Genomic DNA, 22,302 nt, shown 5'->3' with positions numbered 1-22,302 from the left:
TCACCCTTGCTCCTGAGTATGATGAGTCTTCTGACCTGATCTGAGTAGAAGGAAGACTCCGCAGGTGTAACAGTCTGAGTCAGGAAGTTCTACACCCAGTAATTCTAGCCCCCTCTCACCCAGTCACAAAGCTCCTAATCCACCACTGTGACAACCAGTTGCATCACCCTGGAGCTGAACGTCTCTTTTGCTGAGCTGGATTAGTTTATTTCTGTCAATAAACGTTCTGTCAACGTTTATTGACAGAAACTTATCTGTCAATAAATGTTGTAACCAGATGAACTGATTCAACCTTCTTTGGTTTTCTTACCTGGATTATTGAGCATGCATCAAGACATCTTGTGAATACTTTCTATGCTGTCACTCAGATGAGCGGAGCAACGAACTCCAGCAGTAACAAACGAGACCAACAATACTATTGAAATAGGCAATAGGCTGCTACAGTCTGAAATTGTAAATTAGCTCACTTTTGATGATTACAGCAGGATACGACGGGGCTTGGTGTGGGTAGTGAGTGATGCCTGAACTTGAGCTGAATTCCCTTCCTCCTGCTGTCTTTTTGTGACAAATTTAAGCAAACTGCTTTGTTTCATCATGATTTCTAGCTTAACTTACATTACAAGCAGCTAGCTAGCGGAAAGTAGGCTTCTGTTCCTCTGTGCAATGCGCGAGCTGTACACTGAGTGAAAGAAGAGGGGCTGCTCACAATCTGGCATTTGCGAAATGCATTGCCACTCAAACAAGAACCAAGAAAATAAGAATTATTTTATTTTTATTGGTGGCGTACCCAAATAATTTAAACAGTATTCATTGACTGCTATTCGCTGGATGAGCCAGCAAAAAAAAGAAAAAGAAAAAAGGAAGCCTTCTGATTGGGTGGGCCTCTACCCACAGCTACGCGGCAGGTATGTACAGTGCTGCTTGAAAGTATGTGAACCCCTTGAGCAGTTTAGATTTTTCTGTTGTTTTACCATGATTTTCTTATTCTATCATCACCAGTTTTTATGTATGAAGTGTCAGATATATGTTTATCAGTTGCATGTACTTGTTTAGTGGGACTTGTTTAAGTAGCCCAAAAACTACATGAAACATGGAATTAGTGTATGTGCAAAAGTAAGTGAACCCCCAGCTGCATTGGTTAATTCAAGCAGGTAACAGACTCAGGTGAAACACATTTGGGTGATTAATTAATCATTTAAGCAGACCAATGAAATGAGACATCCTTGGGGAAGGGTTTGGCCTGCACTAATTAAAAGAGAGAGGAAACCAACCAAACCACTGTGGTCCCATACAAATCAACAATGCCGAGAGCAAAGGAGATATCCGAGGACATGAAGAAGAGGGTAGTGACAGCCCATCAGTCTGAGGAGGGATATAAGATCATCTCCAAAAGATTCCAGCCCCATCCATCCACTGTAAGACAAATAATTTACAAATGGAGGGCCTTCAACATGACAGCAACTCTGCCTACAAGTGGACGCCCATCAAAACTATCTCCCAGAAGCACCAGAAAAATAATAAATCAGGTAAAGGCCAACCCACACATCACCTCTAGAGAGTTGCAGACCTCTGGTAGCATCTGGGACAAATGTGCATGCGTCTACAATCAGACGAAAATTGAATAGCCATGACATTCATGGGAGGGTTGCTAGAAGGAAGCCTCTGCTCTCAAAAAGACAAAGCTGCCCATTTCAACTTTGCCAGAGAGCACTTGGACAAACCAGAGACCTTCTGGAAGTCCATTCTCTGGACAGACGAGTCCAAAATAGAATTATTTGGTCACAATCAAAACCAACATGTTTGGAGAAAAGCCAACACTGCATATGAAGAAAAGAACCTCCTCCCAACAGTGAAGCATGGTGGTGGAAATGTGAAGGTCTGGGGCTGCTTTTCTGCTTCTGGACCTGGACGACTCTATATTATCCAAGGAACCATGAATTCTCCGGCATATCAACAAATTCTTGACCAGAATCTCCTGCTGTAATGTATTGGGACTTATGTTAATGCGCATGCTCTCTGGTTAGTCTTTGATGGGGGGCTCTCGCCATGCTGCATGATGCACACCCAGGCATTGCATATGAAGGGCCTGGGGAGGAGTTATGCCTGGTGGCCAGGTATGGATTTAGCAATAGAACAGACAGTAAAATCCTGTGAAACCTGTCCGAGAACTCGTCATGCACCACCAACAGCACAGCTGCACCCTTGGGAGTGGACAACTAAGAAATGGTCCCGGCTACACATTGACTTTGCTGGTCCATTCCAGGGGAAGACATTTCTCATAATTGTGGACTCACACTCTAAGTGGTTAGAGGTTGCCATGGTGAGTTCAATGTCCTCCTCTGCAGCGATCAGCACACTGAGGCTCCTCTTTGCAACTCACGGGTTACCAGATGTCATTGTTTCTGACAACGGTGCGGCCTTCACATCGGAAGAATTCAAAGAGTTTGCCAGACGGAATGGCATCAGAGCAGTGACTACGGCCCCTTACCATCCTCGTTCAAATGGCCAAGCAGAACGTATGGTCCAGACAACCAAGGAGGCCCTATCTAGGATCACTATCGGTGACTGGCAGACATGCCTGGCTAGGTTTCTGCTGTCATAGCATGTGACTCCCAATTCGGCAACAGGAAAGAGCCCCGCCGAGCTTCTCATGAACTGGCGTCTTACCACGGCCTTTGATCGCCTTCATCCTGACTATGAAAATGAGATGCACCTCAAGCAGGAAGTGAGTGCAGAAAAGCTGCAAGGCCCAAACAGATGTTTTAGGCCACAGGACACTGTGTACATGAGGAGCTACACTGGGGGACCCAAATGGGTCCCTGGTGTGATAGCCGATCCTACTGGCCCAGTTTCATATAGAGTGCAGACTCCTGATGGGCAAATGCATCGACGCCACGTGGATCAGCTGCTTGGTAGAGCGACTGCACGCACGGATGTGGTCGCTGGAGAATCCATTGTTCGGAAACGCCACGACCAGAGACCAGCGGGTCTGTTGAAGATCCCTCTGGTCCTGTGTCCATTCCTGTGCCCACTACCCCTCTACAGCGTCCGGCAAGAGACCGGCACCCTCTACGCCACTTGGCGGATTTTGTTGACTGGGGAAAGGGGTGTAATGTATTGGGACTTATGTTAATGCGCATGCTCTCTGGTTAGTCTTTGATGGGGGGCTCTCGCGAGACGAGACCAGGAAGTCATGTTAAGTATGAGCCGAACTGGAAGAAACGCAGATGTAGCCTGATGGCTGCGTATCCTAAATTTGTTAAGTTCTAAGTAAAGAGTTCGTTACAACCAATGTCTCTCTCGTCTCTAAGTCGAATCTTACACCTGCCATCAGAAAATGGATTATGCAACAAGACAATTACCCAAAGCATTCCAGCAAAACTACAAAGGAATGGCTTCAGAGAACGAGGATTCGTACTCTGGATAGGCCCAGTCAAAGTCTGGATCTTAATCCAATTGAAATGTTGTGGCGAGACCTGAAGAAGTTGGTACATACCAGATGTCCCTCCAACCTCTCTCGACTGGCTGAGTTCTGCAAGGAGGAGTGGGCAAAAATCCCCATAAGCAGATGCGAGAGACTGGTTAGTGGTTACAGAAGACGTTTGGTTGAAGTAATGGCTGCAAAAGGAGGAGCCACAAGCTACTAATACAAGGGTTCATGTACTTTTGCACATGTTAAATTTTCAGTTTTTGTGAAATAAACCACCTTTGTTGAATTAAATAATGAAAATATATCACTTTTGTGTGTGTGTGTCCATTATTTGGAAGGTGTGCTTTACAAATTGGGATTTGGATGTATGTGTAATAAGCTTATTTTAATGTTTTTTACAAAAACAGTGACCATGTCTGGAGGGTTCACAAACTTTCAAGCAGCACTGTATGTGAATATCAAATAAGTTTGAATCAGTTCATCTGGATACAACGTGTATTGACAGATACGTTTCATCACTCAACTAAGTGACCTCTTCAGTCTAAAGTGACTGCAGGTATCCCCACTCCTTATAAGCAATACAGTACATTAGACTGCAGAATCTTGGCCTGACGCGTTAGCTCGCCAGCGTACGCATGGCCTTTGAAATTCTCGTTAAAAGTCGCACCGATATGTGCATATTGTAACGTGCATGGATAAGAAGACACGCTGGCCGCTGGCTGGCGAGTCTGACCTTTTAGTCGAGCGGTTAGCGATGTCTCATGCGGTGCGGGCGATACGGGTTCGCTTCCCGGCCGCGGCAGTTCCTGTGGTTGCGTCGTCCCCCCCCCCCCCGAATTCGCTACAATATGAAACTGGTTGTTGGTTTCGGTCGTTAGGCAACCGTATTGTATTGTTTATAAGGGTGGGGATACCTGCAGTTAGTTCAGACTGAAATAAATGTCGTGTCCAGATGAACTGATTCTTCTGCGCAGTCTACACTCATCAGAAGGCCAGTGGCCACTTTTCCACTGATAAGGATGTGCACATGAAGATGGAGCTTGTGCCACTGTGTAAATGTTTACTCCTTGCGCTGACAAGAACATCAGTACAACCTCTTCGTGGTGTGACTAATATTTCTTTTCCGATATCGTTTGCTGGAGGCAAACGCCACCTTACTTATGGACCGTAACGAAGAGAGAGAAAAACGCAATAAAAGGCACCAAAGTCGGGAAACCCCCCCGCCGCCGCCGCCGCCGCCGCCGGGTCGCACTGCTTTTCTGTTGACGTAACTTACAGTAACAAAACCGGAAATACAGACGCTGCCCTTTTTTGTCTGACATATACGTCCGCCAACAGTTCTTTTCTTTATGAATCGAAAGTTCGATTTAGACTTTTCTACAGTGCAACTGCATTACGGCATGAGAGATATGTGCCAGTCGAGTATTAGATCGCCCCGTCGTTACGATTATGGAACAATTCCGACGCTCCGTAGTAGATGCCCTTCCCCGGCTTTGTGGCGAAACTACGGCACTTGGCGGATGAATACGTCAAAGACAATGGCGTGAGCTCAGCACTTCCTGTTGCCATATAAACCGGGTCTCGTTTTTCCGACACCGGCATTTTAGTTGAAGTTGCCGGTCGAGCCCAGATCGGCCTTCCAGAGACGAGCGGTGCAAATTTGTCGTCTTATTTATATCTTCTTTTTTTTTATCTATCCACAAGATGCCAGGATTTTCCGACCGCGGCAGAGACAGGGAACGAGATAGAGGGTGAGCGTAACCTTTTTTCTTCAGCGTTATTCGGTTTTTTTTTGGGACAAAAGTCGGCCCTCGTGTGGTCGCGGAAGAAACGGCCGGCCTGGCCGTGCCGGCTTGCCGCATTAGCCGTTTCGCTCTCGGGAAGCCGGCTTCTTAATATGTCGACGAGTCGGCGGTTTACACGCCGCGTTCGCTGCGCGGTTTAAGCCTCGTTGAAACGAAGCGAGAGTGGACGGCGAGACCGCCGGCTCGGGGCCTTCTCTGGCCTTTTGCCCGGGCAGAGCGGCGCTGAATCGGTCCGTCGGTGGAATGCTAATCCCGCGAGAGGCTACTCGTGGCTAATATCGGCGCGCTAGCGTATGTGTTGGGCGCTAGTTCTGCACATTTATTTGCTTTTGTGTTGTTCCGTCGCTGTTTTTTTTAATCGTTTTTATGTTGGCACCGCGTAGCGTCTTGAGTGACCGTTGAGCTAGCTGGATCGTCGGCATTAGCCGCTCGCCATGTGGCGGCGTGTTGCGTGTACAAAATGCCGGCAGGGTTTTTTTCCATTGTTCCTCTGCTGGCTGGAAAGTATATAGCAGCTCTCAAATCAAAGCATGTGACGCAGTTCATACCCTCTAGTCTTCACGCCGCCGGTTTTTTTTTTCAGACTGTGCAAACCGGACCTCAACGTGCTCTTTTTGTTGAGTTTATCCGATTGCGCTGTTAAATTAGCTGGGGCAGAACACCCTGCTGCCCCGGACGAGACGGTGTTCCCATCTGCTCGTAACACGGTTTTATTCTCCCATAGTTATGGCGGTGGTCCTCCACGCTTCGGCGGAGGCCGCGGCGGCGGCGGCGGTGGCGGCAAGTATGGAAATCCCGGCGATCGACTACGGAAGAAACACTGGAACCTGGACGAGCTCCCGAAGTTTGAGAAAAACTTCTACCAACAGCATCCCGACGTTACTCGCAGACCACCGGTATGCACTCACATGGTCATTCGGGGGAGTGTTACGTAATCCAGCACGAACGTGTTTGGAGCTACACGTGTTCCATTGTTGCTCAATCAGCTATGTCTGCGGCTGTGCTACCGAACACGTGGCTCCGACCATTTGACAGATGTTAATTCGGTTTGTTCTCTTTCTCCTGCAGCAAGAGGTTGAGCAGTACAGGAGGGCCAAAGCCGTGACTGTGAAGGGGAGAGAATGTCCAAACCCAATGATGAAGTTCCATGAGGCCAGTTTCCCCTGTAAGCACAAAAATAACCCGCGAATAACTTGGAATAAGTTTTCTCATAATCACGTCTGTATTTCCACTGTATTTATTATTGGTTTCTTTTTTATATCGGTGTATTTGATTTCCCACACATGCACAACAGTTCCATTGCAGTAGTTCTGTTACTTTTAGGTATAACCTTTTGCTTTAAGCTATAACCTATTACTTGTTTGTTCCTACTAAGATAGCTCTAGACACAGAAAGCTGCCCATCAGCCTATAAACTTAACGTGCTTGTAAATCATGTACAATTGTGTACACTTCAGTAGTGTCTTTATGCATACTCAATAATCCAGGTATCACAGAAAGTTGAATCACTTCACCTGGACACACGCAACACAATGTGGTACGCTTCAATGGTTTTGTCAGGGCCACCATCCCAGAACCGTCCCAAAGTCAGTGTAAACGGTTCCAAGTTCCGAACGTTTTCCCCTTTGTCATTGTCGTGGCGATTATTTAATTCCACTCTGACATTAAATGAGGAACGAGACAAAAATCTCTTAAGAGTATTGGCTCACGATTTTAATGTATGTTCAATGAACAGACGCACTCAAACCCAGGTGCTTGAATGCGCCCCGAGTTGTCTGTTCTTCCCCACCTTTTCTCGTGTCTTCCAGCTCCCATCCTCCCAGGCCACTTCTGAAATTAGTGTGTACAAACTTGCTACACTCAATAGGGCTTTATTTGTGCACCTGGAGAAGACACTTCATAAGACTGCCTTTGTTCTATTACACATGGCCTTTAAGCGTCTATCTAAGCAATGTAAGGTCATACATGGTGAAAGATTAAAAGTAAGCAAACATCAAATATGAACTGCCCTCACAATCTTCTAGTTATTTGCATAAAAACATATTGATTGTATTTATTTAAATAATTCCTTTGATTAAAAAAAGTTCTTGAAGTTAATACTTCCAAGTGTTTTGAAATTAGTTTTATAGTCAGCTTCCTTGTTCCTGTTAAGTAGAAAATTAATTGGGTTTTGTCAAAAGGCTCCCAGGTGGAAAGATTTAACAAGAATCATTGTGGCTTATTATTACTAGCCCTGTAGGGGAGGGGTCACACCAAAGAACTACATACATGTGTTTCAGTCACTGTGTCCAGCATACCACCTGCTCTAGAGGACGGGAGAGAAATCTTAGCTCTCTGAACACTAGACCCCTGTTAACGTCTGAGATGGTTACTTGGTGTGGGTGGGTGGTTGGGACACCCATCAGCTTGACTGCAGCTCTGCTCTCTGCCATGCTTGCATTTTAGAGAATGTAATTTATATTTTCCTCATTAATGATGCATTATTTCACCTCCTGTGACCCATCCACTATTAATCAGCCTGGCTGACGTTAGCTAGCTAGTAGCAAGCAGCTGGTTAGACTGTTTTAGTCCAACGACTAATAAAAAAAAATACATCCATTTAAATTTGTCCTTAAACTTGACTTGGGGGTTTGTAGGCCTACTCGGGTTCCAAGAAGGAAATGCGATGTTCTCGATCTCGATGGTGCTTGATCTGTGCTTTGTTTAATCAGTGCAACATAATTTGTGAGGTCCTACCAGCAAGCTGTTTTGTGGCTGAGGGGATAGATGGACCAGTACCGCAGGTGCATTTCAGGTCTCACATTTAGTAGTCAGCCAGTGATAGTAATGGCATGAGAAGAAGAATGCCGTTGTAGTCACTGCTCTGTGCAGATTGTAATTTGCTAAGCGATAGTTTAAAAGGAATGAATTTTTATATATATATATATATATATATATATATATATATATAAAATCCCTTTCGTCCCAGAGAAGATCTATTTGTTCCTAAGACATGTTTTATTGTCTCTGGGACACCATTAGTCTCGAGCCCTGAGTTGTATGTACCTTGATATATTGGTAATGTACATTTATTTTTCCACATTAAAATGTTTGTTTATGCAGCAGTGTCTTGATGTTGAGCAATTCACAAGGACAGCTCCCAGTATTTTTAAATGTAACCTTAACCTGACCATAAATATTTTCCTTGTTTATCTCAGCCTATGTGATGGATGTAATCAACAAACAGAACTGGTCTGAACCCACACCCATCCAGGCCCAGGGCTGGCCTCTGGCTCTGAGTGGAAAGGATATGGTCGGCATTGCGCAGACTGGCTCCGGAAAAACGCTTTCTGTAAGAATTACATGTTCATTCTAACGCATGTCCAAATTGATTGTTGTATCAGTAGTCCTTTCACTAGCCTGATCCTAAAAGCATCAGTCAGTGCAACTCCTTTCTTGTATATGATCAACGCCATGCTTATTTGGCATCCAAAAGTGATTTGTATAATCTCTCTGCAGTATCTCTTGCCTGCAATTGTGCACATCAACCACCAGCCTTTCCTAGAGCGAGGAGATGGACCTATTGTAAGTAGTTCTTAAAAACCTGTTCTGGTGAATAGTCATTGGTGGGAATTTTATACTAAACATGTGTTCTACTATACTGTAACCCTTTAATGATCTTTAATGCACACTAGTTTTGCATGTTGGTGGTGTAAGGGGACAGATTGTACCGGACATGGCTCGACTTGAAAAATTTCCCTTTCCCTCTAGTGTTTGGTGTTGGCACCCACCCGTGAGCTGGCACAGCAGGTCCAGCAGGTGGCTGCAGAGTATGGCAGAGCTTCTCGTCTAAAGTCCACCTGCATCTATGGAGGCGCACCCAAGGGACCCCAGATCCGTGACTTAGAAAGAGGTATGAGGCAACAAATTCTACATCCAGCCCTTGACCAATGTAATGTAAACCGGAGTGGTTCATTAATAAGAACTAGCATGCATTAGCTGTGATGGTAATCGCACCCCCCGGTCTGTCAATGATCATTTTACTGTCCCTAATTGAAGTTATTGGTCTTCCTCGTTTAAGGTGTTGAGATCTGCATTGCCACTCCTGGCAGGCTCATAGATTTCCTGGAAGCAGGAAAGACTAACCTTCGTCGATGCACTTACCTGGTACTGGATGAGGCCGACAGAATGCTTGACATGGGCTTTGAGCCACAAATTCGTAAAATTGTGGACCAAATCAGAGTGAGTTTCTTTTTCTTTGCATGTGTTTACAAATTGGGTTGTAGTAAGGTCACAACTACTGTAGGAGTTAACAAAATTGTTCTTAATTGTAACCCTGTAAATGTCTGCAGCCTGATCGTCAGACCCTGATGTGGAGTGCCACTTGGCCTAAAGAGGTTCGTCAGCTGGCTGAAGACTTCCTGAAGGACTATGTTCAGATCAACGTTGGAGCCCTGCAGCTCAGTGCCAATCACAACATCCTGCAGATAGTTGATGTCTGCAATGATGGAGAGAAGGAAGACAAGTGAGTGGGGTGCTTTATATGTAGCCATGTTGCTACAGCTGAGCCATTGCAGAAATGGCTGTAGGATTGCCGAGTAAATCATGTTAAATCTTAGAAATGTACTTTTATTCCAGTATAGATGGTTTCCTGTAGATTTGTTATTGAGGCTCTTGTGGTGTTTTGGTAGACTCATTCGCCTGCTTGAGGAAATAATGAGTGAAAAGGAGAATAAAACCATTATCTTCGTGGAGACAAAAAGACGTTGTGATGACCTTACGAGGAGGATGAGAAGAGATGGGTGTGTAACTCTTTATTTTTATCTGTCCCCTGCTATATTTCCTGATTCCTCTTATTGAAATCACACTTGGCCAGTTTAAAAATATATATTTATACATGACTAAAACTGAGACCTTTCCTTCTTCAGATGGCCAGCCATGGGCATCCACGGTGATAAGAGTCAACAGGAAAGAGACTGGGTTCTTAATGGTAAGCCATCCATTTTGCAACTTCGACTGAGCTGTAGTTTATGAAGGACATGTTTTGAGCATTTCTGCTTTTTGTTTCAGAGTTCAAGTATGGGAAGGCTCCAATCCTAATTGCGACTGACGTTGCCTCCAGGGGTCTAGGTTAGTGTTCCTAATTTTTTTTATCTTTCTTCTATATTTCAAAAAGAAAGTGCATTTGCTTTCTTTAACTCCTCTGCTTCTTTCTGAGTTTCTCCCCTTATGAAGGAGCAGTCTGTATGGCAGGGCCTTGGCATGACAAGCCCAGGTTCTCCAGAGGGGGAAGGAGGATTCTTGGAGGTGTCCTGACTGGTGAGGCACGGGTCCCCCAGTCATACAGAGGTGACAGGGCCAGAGTGCAGCATATCACTCTGGCCTGCCTTTAAAAAAAGGGGGGCGAGATGGGGGCTGGCCACAGTCCTCTCCTCCCACATACGTTCATCTGTTCTCTGGCAATGGTTTGGACTGCTTCACACCCAAGCTCTTATTTGGCCCAGCTCAAAGCCCAGCTACACTGTCCCCCCCACTGTCTTGCATGTTTGTCTGGGCATTGCACTATGAATCATTTTGAGTTGTGGAAGGTGCTTTTTTTTTCTTTCCTTTTTTTTGTGTAGAGTCTGTGTAAAGCATGGGTGATGTAAATGTTGCAGTTTCCTAAACTTCTGTCGGAAGAGCAGTTTGTCAGACTGATCGTGCCTTCACCTCTGTAGTGACATGGCTACTGGCGCTTTTGGTGACAGTGGGACATGCTAGTTGACCATGGACAAAATCCAAGCTCACACTCCTCCCTCGCCTGCGTTTCAAAGTCATGTCGAGACCTGCCAACGAGAGACAATTTGAAGTGAAAACTGGTTCTGGAAGTATCTTGCCATGACGAGCAAGAGACACTGCAGTGTGGCCTTGATAGCAAGCTTCTCATGGGTGTGCGTGATAAGGGATCTTGGTCAACCCATTAAAGTCCTAGTTTAGGCAAACAAGGAGGCAATAGTGTGCATAGCGGCCCTGCTGTGTAGAAGCACCTGAGGGTCACATGACAGTATGTGGGGCATGTGCTGCAATGGGAATGGACTAGTGAATGCATACTCCTAAATGGTAAGACTTCTGATCCTTTTTTTTTTTTTGTGAGGGGGGTTGACTTTGCAATAAGAAAGGTGGGTTTTTTTTTTTTGTTTACCTCTGGATTGGAAGCAAATGGAGTGTGCATCGTTTCTCTTTTCCCACCGTAGTATCCCTGTGGAATAAGTGTTGCTCTGGAGTTCTGTCAATAATGTAATTTCTTTGCAGCCTTTTGGATTAACCCGCCACAATTAGTCCATGGCTGTTCTAACTTTGCCTTTTGTTTTTGATCTGGCTGTTGTGGTGGCTCTGGTGTGCGTCTCTGTGCGCTCTCCTTTTTTGTGCCACGCTGCAACTAATCTACAGATGTTGAGGACGTGAAATTTGTCATCAACTTTGACTACCCCAACAACTCTGAGGACTATATCCACCGCATTGGCAGAACAGCTCGTAGCCAAAAGACAGGCACGGCCTACACCTTCTTCACCCCAAACAACATGAGGCAAGCTGGCGACCTCGTCTCTGTGCTCCGAGAAGCCAACCAGGCCATCAACCCCAAGCTCCTCCAGATGGCTGAGGACAGAGGAGGTAAATCTCATTGGTGAGATACAGGAACTGTGGTGTAAGCTGCAGCCATTTGTGTTCTTTTCTTTTTTCTTTTTTCTTTTTTAAAGAAAAGGATTGGTTCACCACAGGCAAGTTTTGGCTCTCAGACCAATCTTGTGTTTCATATTATTGTAACTGTAGTATGTGTAGTTATGCTTATCCTTTGTTTCATGTTCACGCTGTCATACATTTGTTTTTAACATCTCTGGTTTCTTCTCCAGGTCGTTCAAGGGGGGGAGGCAGAGGTGGCGGGTATAGAGATGACCACCGGGATAGGTATTCCAACAACAGGCGTGACTTTGGCGGTTTTAGGGACCGGGATAACAGTAGAGGTTATGACAATGGACCAAAGAAAGCCTTTGGCACAAATTCCCAGAATGGGGGCTATGGAGGCGGCGGCAACGGCAGTAATGGCTTCAACAGTACCGGCTACAATGGAAATGGACAATCTAATTTTGGCAACAACCAAGCGGGATCATACGGAACCCCGAACAACTTCCAGGCCCAACAGTTTGGTCCTGGCCAGGGTGGTGCACAGAACGGTGTAAGCCGTCCACCGTTTCCCTTCCCACAGGCACAGGCTCCACCACCCCTTGTTCCCTACAACATGCCCCAACAGTTCTCTCAGTTAAACCAACACAAGAAATAAGTAATTTATTGCCTTTTTTTTGTTTGTTTTTTTAAGTTCGTTTACTTGATCCGGAATTTTACCGCTTTTTCTTTTTTTCCTATTTACACGACAGGGTTAAACCAGTTTAAGCCTCTATAAGATAATGAGTATGGACGGTCTGCAGTGAATCAATAGTATTGGTGCAATTGTTTAATTTGTTACATTCCTCCGTAAAGTATAGTCGTATTTTGTACTAGGAAATTGAAAATGTATTTGTTTTTTTTTTTTCCACGTGTATCATTGAAAGTGATGACATCCTAACAGAGGCGCTGCATGACCTTTCAACATTAAAAACTGAAAACAAGACTTGTAATCCCAGACTTCGTTCATTGTCTCAGACCCCCTCACCTCAGCCATTGCATTGAATCACTTGTAGACAAACGTCACCAGCGTGAGTAAACGGAAAGCTGTTGTACGCAAACTCCACATTGACACAGCATTCACTCATAAGGTCGAGCAGTAGAAATGGATTTATCTCGTCAGAGGCTGTTGTGTGACTTGAGTACTAATATAGACACAAGTGGACTGTATCAACTCCTATATTTTCGTAATGTGTGTGTTAGTGTAGATAGCGGAACCGAAAACTAAAGCATTTATGGTCCTAATTCTTTTTGGAGGTGGTAGGTATTTTCTCAGAGTAAGGGAAAAATCCCAGACAATTAAAGTTATGCATAATTGTGCATAAATATGCATTTTTCTAAAAATGGCTAAAAACCACTTTTCTCGGCATTTCAGAGGATTCTGAGCATCCTTGATTTTTTTTCACCTATTACCTACTTGGAGTTGTTTTGGCATTATGCAAAATATATGCATTTTTGCAAAAATGCACTTATGATCCTCATTTTTTTTGGAGGTGGTAGGTATTGTTCCAGAGAGGACCAGAAAAATGAAAATATAATTATGCAAAATACGCATTTTCTAAAAATGGCTAAAAACCATTTTTCTCGACATTTCAGGTGATTCTGAGCATTTGGGGGGAGGGAGTTGGAGTGGGGGGGGGCCGTTAGCTGGCAGGATGAAGAGGAGGGAGAGTTAGACGGGTGGATAACCAAACCGCTACATTGTAGCGGGGTTCTTCTAGTCCTCTTCATATACCCAGCGGCATCACTAAGACCCGGTAGCGTTGTGAGTGACGCTCCTGTCGACGTGTCAAGTAAATAGGTTCGTTTTGTTGCCGCGCGGTTCATGAATTATAAATCGGGAAGCGATGACGAAACCGTGTGGCTGTCGGCTCCGTTGCTCAGCAACGCCGTCCCCTAACAAATATAACCCGAATACACGTCATCGTTCACATATATGGCTCGTGCCGTCTGCTGGTAGCGGGCGGGGTGACGTCAATGACCACCTGTTTAAAGTGTCATCCAGATCGCATATCCAGTTTTACTGTTATTCTGTAGATAACAAGACAACTGTAGAAAACACGTATTTAGGGATCGGGATAAGAGCAGTCTTAATATCTAATAATACTCCCTGTATTATTAGATATGATGAATGTAGAAAAAGCAGATGAAGCCCTTCTCACAATAAAAAATAAAAACCAGACGTCAACGGGGCCTTCAACGGCTGTATACAAAACAACCTCCAGATTAACGGCCCCCATCATAAACACGCTGAAAGGGGAGAATCACGCCATGGCTTTGTGGAAGTTTCCAGACGTGTGTGAGGAATACCAACTCGTATCGGTATCGAGAGGGGAAATGTCTCCACCTGCTGTTAGAGGGTAGACATGGCATGAACGCAATTTCGATAATGCTACTACTATCGCCTGCTCCCGCTAGGGGTCGCCACTGCGGATCAACCGTTTCCATTTCTTCCAGTCTTGTGCATCTTCCTCTGTCACACCAGCCACCTGCGTGTCTTCCCTCACCACATCCATAAACCTCCTCTTTGGCCTTCCTCTTTTCCTCTTCCCTGGCAGCTCCATATTCAGCCTCTACTACTACCACTACTACTTTCGGCTGCTCCCGCTAGGGGTCGCCACAGCGGATCATCCGGTTCAATTTCTTCCAGTCTTGTGCATCTTCCTCTGTCACACCAGCCACCTGCGTGTCTTCCCTCACCACATCCATAAACCTCCTCTTTGGCCTTCCTCTTTTCCTCTTCCCTGGCAGCTCCATATTCAGCATCTACTACTACCACTATTTTCGCCTGCTCCCGCTAGGGGTCGCCACTGCGGATCAACCGTTTCCATTTCTTCCAGTCTTGTGCATCTTCCTCTGTCACACCAGCCACCTGCGTGTCCTCCCTCGAAACATCCATAAACCTCCTCTTCTCCTCTTCTCTGGCAGCTCCATATTCAGCATCCTTCTCCCAATATCCCCAGCATCTCTCCTCCACACATGTCCAAGCCATCTCAATCTTGCCTCTCTTGCTTTGTCTCCAAATGTCCAACTTGGGCGGTCCCTCTAATATACTCGTTCTGATATAATCGTTCCTAAGTCTGTCCCTAGCTGTGAACGTGTCGGCCCTGTGATGGACTTGGCGGCCTGTCTAGGCTGTCTCCCTGCCTGTCGCCCAATGACTGCTGGGATAGGCTCCAGCGTCGGCTCTGTGCATAACTAGTCCACTGACTTCCGGTTTCTACTGCAGCGGTCACATCAGATTCCTGTTTGTTGGCGTGTGCTACGGCATATTACTCCGCGACGCCTGCAAGATTTACTATGGATAAACTTTCCCCCGCACCTCCCAGCAAACGGGTGAAAAGTTTCAAGTTGTACATATCAAGCTACGTCCACCATTATGAGGGCGGACCCTCATAATTGATTGACCGCTGCAGTGGAAACCGGAAGTCAGTGGACTACAGTTATGCACGGGGTCGATTGGGATAAGCGGCTTGGATAATGGGCAGATCCTCTAGATTTTTTTCCCCCCAAAACCGACACAACTTGACAGCTGCCACCTGTTTTTATGTCTCATCTTCTGGAGTATGGAGGCCGGGCCCTTTTAAGGGAGTCCTGTGGGGGTTGACTGGCTTAAAGTGTGGGACAAACCGACTGGAATGGGTTCCCTCTGAGCTTTACTCTCATTCTAGCTCCGTTACAAGTCAGCGGGTCCAAGGTTTCAGAGGTGCGATCATGCGTTCGGCAGCACGGGCCGTCTGACGGTACCAGACCCCCCTCGGAGTCTTCTTTTGTGATCGAGACGCTTGATACGGTCTTGGCCCGATTCACGTAATGCATAAAAAGAGGAAATCTCAGGCACAGCTCAACACGCTGCTGTTTGGTGAAGAGGCCGCTGTGTCTCAAAAAAAAAAGCAGCGGGCGAGGCTAATTAAAGAACGCTTCTCACACCTTTCCAGAACCCTGATGCTACGCATACCTCAGTGTCATGGAGCACCTGCTGCGTAAATACAAAACAGAGTTCCTCTTTTGTGTGTCTTAAGTGTTTGTCTCGTTTTCGTCCTGATCCGCTCGCTGCAGCCTCACCCTGCTCTCGGCAGCGTCCTCTAATGGTGTCGGCCTCAGAGACGTCCTCTATAGGCAGGCCAACAGATTCCATTGTAAAAAAAAAACAAAACCCATTATCAATTACAAGAAATCGCTGTATGGATGAATGGCCGTTTACGTCATCCGCGTAGAACTGTACACAGCGGTGACACAAGCCAAGCCTATCTGAGCGGAGATGAATTGCGCAGTTGTGCAATGGTGGAATTTGATCAGGTGGGTTTGTGTTCGCCGGGGCAGGGCCGAGGTAAATGCATAGCTTGTGAGTGGACCAGCCTGTTTACAGTGAGCAGGTATGCAACCTCTACCCTCCAGCCCTTTTGTTCTTTGAGCGATTTCAAAAATACGCGTCTTGAAGTCAAACGCCCCCCCCCCCAGGTGCCTCTCTCTCTGTGTATATAGTAAGAACTGGCTCATTCACATTGTATGGTGTGGTCACATGTACAGAACACAGGAAATAAAAGACGGGGACGTGGAGAGCGGGGGATGCTGGTCACGCGGCTCAGGTCCCGGGCTGCTCCGGCGGCGTCCAGACACCGCTCGGCATCCTCCTCGTCATATTCTTCATCTATCTTATGATTCCATTATAATCCTGATATCCTCTCTCCGTGTTGTATTCTGGACATTGTGTTAACACAACATCCATTGCACGGCTGTCCGGCTTGGCAGAGAGAGAGATCCCTCCTCCGCTGCTCTTCCCTATTTTTTCTCCCTGTTAAAGGTTGTTTTTTTTTTCAGGGAGCTGTTCCTTATCCGATGCGAGGGTTTCAGGGCGGGATGTTGTGTTGCTGTGAAAGCCCCCTGAGGCAAATTTGTAATTTGTGATATTGGGCTACACAACTTAAAACTGACTCGACTTGACGTTTTCATTCAGGCCATTCTTTCCCGTCACCCTCTGGTGCTCTGTCACTCAGGCCTGTATGATTTTGGTTCCTGTCACCTTGCCCCCCCCACCACCCCCCCCACACACACACAGGTATGAGGGTGTAGTCATATGAGTAAAAGCCCTGGGTGTGAGCCAGACACACCCACGGCAAGCATGAGACGGAGCAGCATGCTGCACTAATTTGCCTTCAGTGAAGCGCAGAGTCACATTGTCGGATGGCACTACCAGGAGATAAGCCTTCGGCCTCCCTCCTCCCTGTTTCTGATCTGAAGGGCGTGCTTTGGTTGTTACCCCACATAGCACACACGCAGGCATGCCAGATACTATGTGCACTATACTTCTTTTTTTTTCTTTTTTTTACACTCTTTGTTATCAGCAAAGAACCTAACCCTGAAGTCTGCATTCCTCACCCTAGACCTTGACTCCTAGTGTGCCACAGTGGGAATGTCACAGGGTGTGTGAGCGATAACCAATTATTGTCACTTACAAAACATCTCTCAGGGGAACCGCACAAGTGGCTAAGCGATCGAGGAACGCAACAAGAGGGAGAGAGAAAGCCTTAAACCTCAAAATTATAAAGTAAAAAACCCAAAACCAAAAAGTGTTCTCGAAGAAATTATCATACGGCATCGCGAGTCTTTAAGTTTGTAGGGTTTTCGTATTGGTTTTTTGTCATTTCGATAGTCTTGCCGAGCCAATGCGTCTCTTTGTTTTGCACCCTCGACGCGTTCACTTCTTAACGCTGCCCTTCCCCAGACGGCAAAGACTCTTCGGCCCAAATGTGGCCCACGTCCGCAGGGATCTTAGGGCCCCACGTTTGGCCTCGAACGACGGCGTTGACTCGGGGTGAGTGTGGCTGCCTCAACTCAGCCACACTTGGGGGCCACATTTGGGCCACACCTGGGCCCACATAGGATGTGCTGTAACCCAAGTCAAGCCCCGGTTCACTGCATTTGGGCCACTTCTGGCCCACATAGGATGTGCTGTAACCCAAGTCAAGCCCGGTTCACTGCATTGGACCACGTCTGGCCCACACAACTCTTGCCAGTGCCGTAACTGAGCCGTAAGTACCAGAAGTGCCCCAGATTAGGCCCAGATGTGTCTGCTGTCTGGGTTGGAAGTTTTTCCATTATAAATCTTGGACGCCAACGCGGCGTTGTGTGTGTGTGTGTGTGTGTGTGTGTGTGTGTGTGTGTGTGTGTGTGTGTGTGTGTGTGTGTGTGTGTGTGTGTGTGTTGTAGTAGCTGGCGTTGGCCATAGCTCATTATATTTGATGTGGAAAAGTCAACTTTAGAAATCTGCCCGTTGTGTTTGAATGCAAAAACAGCTATCAAGTGACAGGCTCTGCTGCATTCCACCACCCCCACGATCACGGGGTCTGTCTGTCTGTCTGTCTGTCTGTCTGTCTGTCTGTCTGTCTATCTGACTCTCTCTCTCTCTCTCTCTCTCATAAGAGACTGTTTCATACACCTCAGCTGATAACAGAACTTCGTCCGGATCACAGTCAGGGGCCCCTTCTCTGGTCGGGAACATACGTGCACATGTTCAAATCAAACAGCTTAACTTTGACTGCAAGTTTTTAGTTGTAGCCAGCTGTTCAGAGCAGCTATTAATAATAATCATAATAATAACAATAATAAACAGAAGTAACCGGGCACATCCCCAGGGGGAGAAAGTAGATCTGTAAAAATGCTGCAGTTCATGTCCAGGAGTGAGCGTGTCTGTCAGGCAGCGGTGTGTGGAACAGGTCTGCCCGGTCCGCTCCTCCTCCTCCTCCTCCTCCTCCTCCCTCAGTGACGACACACCTGCTCGCCAGGGAGGAGCAGGTGGACGCCGTTTAACTGAGGGGAGGTGCTGCTGATACAGGGAGAGAGAGAGAAGAGGAGAGACAGGAGAAAGTGAGGAGTTTGAGCAAATCTCACCGGGGCTTAGATTGCACGAGTTCCCAGCCTACCAGGATGCACAAGAAGAAGGAGTATAGTCCCATGAAGCTCAGCAAGTGAGTACGGCCGACTCTGTGTGTGTGTGTGTGTGTGTGTGTGTGTGTGTGTGTGTGTGTGTGTGTGTGTGTGTGTGTGTGTGTGTGTGTGTGTGTGTGTGTGTGTGTGTGTGTGTGTGTGTCTTTTGTTACATGCTGGCTGCAGGAGAGGCGTGCTAGAAAATGGCAGGGCTTCATTCTTTACTCTTTACCAAGTTACAGGTGGCGCTACACACTGGTGGTGGTTGAAGTGCGTCACCCCCCCCCCTTACAAAAAAAGTACACTTGAAGTTATCTTTATTAAGTAAACTTCAGTAAAGTTCAAGTATATTTCAAGTATATTATATTTATCCAAAGGAATTGAATCAAGTGCAGCTGGACTTGGCACTTGATTCAGTTCCTTTGGATGACCATGACCTGGATGAATGAGAACATTCACAGACATATATTATATTTTATATCAATGTACTAGTAGCGTACTTATAAGTATACTTGAGTATAATTTTGTTTGGTATATCTCTGTTAAGTGCTTAAAAAGTAAACTGGAAGCGTACTCGCTGATTTTTAGTTTTAGATATAAGTATAGTAATAGCACACTTGAAGAATGTGGAGTGCTTTGGGTGTCTAGAAAAGTGCTATATAAATGTAATGACGATGATGATGATGATGATGATGCTATCTGTGCACGGGCGTTTCAGTGATACCTGTCACGGGGCGGCTTGTTTTGTTGCTCTGACCCTGCAGCCGAACCGCGTTTCTCCAAAATAATAAACGACTGAAGGCGAAGTCGCGCCCTTTACTGACAGCCAAACAAAAAGAAAAAGACAAAAGAAGCTTGGGGCAGATTCGTGGAGTCGTAAAGGGACACGTATTTAAACACCACATCCGTTGCATCGAACAAAACATTTGTGCTCCTTTCCTCGTCAGAGGGAGAATGCGCGGTGAACGAGTGGCGCGTGATTCCCAGGCCGGCCTAATCTTATCTGGCACGTGGTTTCTGTTAGGGTTAGGATTAGGGTTAGGGTTAGGGTCATGGTTAGGGTTAGGATTAGGGTCAGGGTTAGGATTAGGGTCAGGGTTAGGGTTAGGGTTGGATTAGGGTCAGGGTTAGGATTAGGGTCAGGGTTAGGATTAGGGTCAGGGTTAGGATTAGGGTTAGAGTTGGGTTGGGGTTTGGGTTAGGATTAGGGTTAGGGTTGGGATTAGGGTCAGGGTTAGGATTAGGGTTAGGTGTTAGGGTTAGGATTAGGGTCCGGGTTACGGTTAGGATTAGGGTTAGGGTTAGGGTCAGGGTTAGGATCAGGGTTAGGGTTGGGATTAGGGTCAGGGTTAGGATTAGGGTTAGGGTTGGGTTGGGGTTAGGGTTAGGGTTAGGGTCTGGGTTACGGTTAGGATTAGGGTTAGGGTCAGGGATAGGGTTAGGGTCAGGGTCAGGGTTAGGATCAGGGTTAGGATTAGGGTTAGGGTCGGGGTTAGGATTTGGATTAGGGTTAGGGTTAGGATTAGGGTCCGGGTTACGGTTAGGATTAGGGTTGGGTTAGGGTCAGGGTCGGGGTTAGGATCAGGGTTAGGGTTAGGGTTGGGTTAGGGTTAGGATCAGGGTCAGGGTTAGGGTTTGGATCAGTGTCAGGGTTAGGATTAGAGTTAGGGTCAGGGTTAGGATTAGGGTCAGGGTTAGGGTTTGGATCAGGGTCAGGGTTAGGATTAGAGTTAGGGTCAGGGTTAGGATTAGGGTCAGGGTTAGGGTTTGGATTAGGGTTAGGGTTAGGGTAAAGCCGTGTTGATAACGCCGCATTAACAACTTCACCACCGCAGCTTGCTTCATCCTGCTGCACTAATGAATTCTCACCTCTGAACCGTATCTTTACCAAAGGGGTGTGACCTGCACTGATCCGGTGGGACCATTTCTTGCATAATTCAACAGGAAATTCTCTGATTGATAAAAGCGATCAGGCAACAATATGCCCGGATGATGGAAAAGCAAAGGGGAGTTAGTTCATCAGGGAGGTGCAAAACTCTGCAAGACAGAATAATAGCATTAGAACGGTGTAAGACAACTGTTTGGGTGGAGGAGTGGGTCGACTTAATCACCCATAGGAAGATGTTGCTTTCCACCATCGACCCCTTTCCTCTTGAGTCAACTGAGCAGTAACACAACTCAGCTCCTGTGTGTCAGTATTGTTTGGTGCACACGGAAGGACACACACAGACACACATCAGTGTCCCTGCAGGGTAAGCTGGGACGGGCCGGCAACGGCTTAGGCAGGGAGGACAGTAAGGAGTGGCAGGACAGGATCCCCTGCAGCTCTGGTTGTTTGTATAATCTACACACAGCGACACCTTCCCTTTCACGTTTGTCAGCTCCCAACCTGCAAAAAAACGTATTCATTCTTTGTTGTGCATGTAAACTGCTCGTAAGATGTTTGTGAGTGAATAGGTCACTTTTGATGAGTGTGGCAGGAAACCGCCGACCAGCTGCTGCAGCAATATCACGGTTGTGTGTCTGCAGTGCGGTCTGGCTACCTCCCAGTAGTAAGTGACGCCTCTTTCCTTTGGATTTTGTTGAAGGGTTTTGGTCTCGGGCGGCACAGTGGCACAGTGGTTAGATCCCGGGTTCGAGCCCCGGGGTAGTCCAACCTTGGGGGTCGTCCCGGGTTGTCCTCAGTGTGGAGTTTGCATGTTCTCCCGTGTCTGCGTGGGTTTCCTCCGAGTGCTCCGGTTTCCTCCCACAGTCCAAAGACATGTAGGTCGGGTGAATCGGCCGTACTAAATTGTTCCGAGGTGTGAATCTGTGCCTGTCCAGGGTGTCTCCCCACCTGCCGCCCAATTACTGCTGGGATAGGCTCCAGCATCCCCGTAACCCTGTGAGCAGGATAAGCGGTTTGGATAATGGTGGTGGTTTTTTGTCTCTTGGATGAAGGCCAGCAACACAGATAAGAGTGTGTATCTTACTACAGTCATGTTTTACAACTGAGGCAAACAATACAAATACCACCCACGATGCCCAGCCCTCTTCCTACTGTGACCCGTGGCAGTGGTGGAATGTAACTAAGTACATTTACTCAAGTACTATACAGTACAATTTTGAGGTAATTGTACTTTACTTTGAGTATTTCCGTTTTATGCTACTTTATACTTTTACTCCACTACATTTCAGAGGGGAATATACTTTTTTACTCCACTACATTTGACAGCTTTAGTTGCTAGTTACTTTGCAGATTTAGATTATTAATACAAATTATGAACCAACTAATAATGATGTGTTTTTATAGGCTAAGCTACCCAGCAGTATATAAAGTAGTTGTAATTAGCGCCACATTTACCAGCTGCAACATTAATGTGATGGACACATTATTGCACCAATGGTTATAGTCCAGTAATATGATGTATGATTCAGAAATGGGCCATTCTGCATAATGAGTACTTTTACTTTGGCTACTTTA

The 22,302-nt window shown here is 46.4% G+C and overlaps 1 protein-coding gene and 1 pseudogene across 2 annotated transcripts; both read left to right on the top strand.

Annotated features, from left to right (window-relative positions):
• Positions 1-2,046: 2,046 nt before the first annotated feature.
• On the top strand, positions 2,047-2,701 carry LOC130119493 (uncharacterized protein K02A2.6-like; annotated as a pseudogene).
• A 2,318-nt stretch (positions 2,702-5,019) lies between these two features.
• Positions 5,020-12,865, top strand: ddx5 (DEAD (Asp-Glu-Ala-Asp) box helicase 5). 2 transcript variants are annotated; one of them, XM_056287991.1, is made up of 13 exons: positions 5,020-5,181; positions 5,960-6,131; positions 6,304-6,400; positions 8,432-8,565; positions 8,733-8,798; positions 8,985-9,126; positions 9,295-9,455; positions 9,566-9,738; positions 9,905-10,015; positions 10,142-10,203; positions 10,284-10,343; positions 11,643-11,864; positions 12,104-12,865. In XM_056287991.1, exons 1-13 carry the CDS (start codon positions 5,135-5,137, stop codon positions 12,529-12,531), a joined length of 1,875 nt encoding a protein of 624 aa, XP_056143966.1. In that variant the 5' UTR covers positions 5,020-5,134; the 3' UTR covers positions 12,532-12,865. The 2 variants fall into 2 exon arrangements, with proteins under 2 accessions (XP_056143966.1, XP_056143967.1); XM_056287992.1 differs by having other exon boundaries at positions 11,643-11,877; positions 12,104-12,277.
• Positions 12,866-22,302: the final 9,437 nt, after the last annotated feature.

This window comes from Lampris incognitus, chromosome 10 (genome assembly GCF_029633865.1).
Source record: "Lampris incognitus isolate fLamInc1 chromosome 10, fLamInc1.hap2, whole genome shotgun sequence".
Lineage (NCBI taxonomy): Eukaryota > Metazoa > Chordata > Actinopteri > Lampriformes > Lampridae > Lampris > Lampris incognitus.
This window is presented reverse-complemented; position numbering and strand designations above follow the sequence as displayed.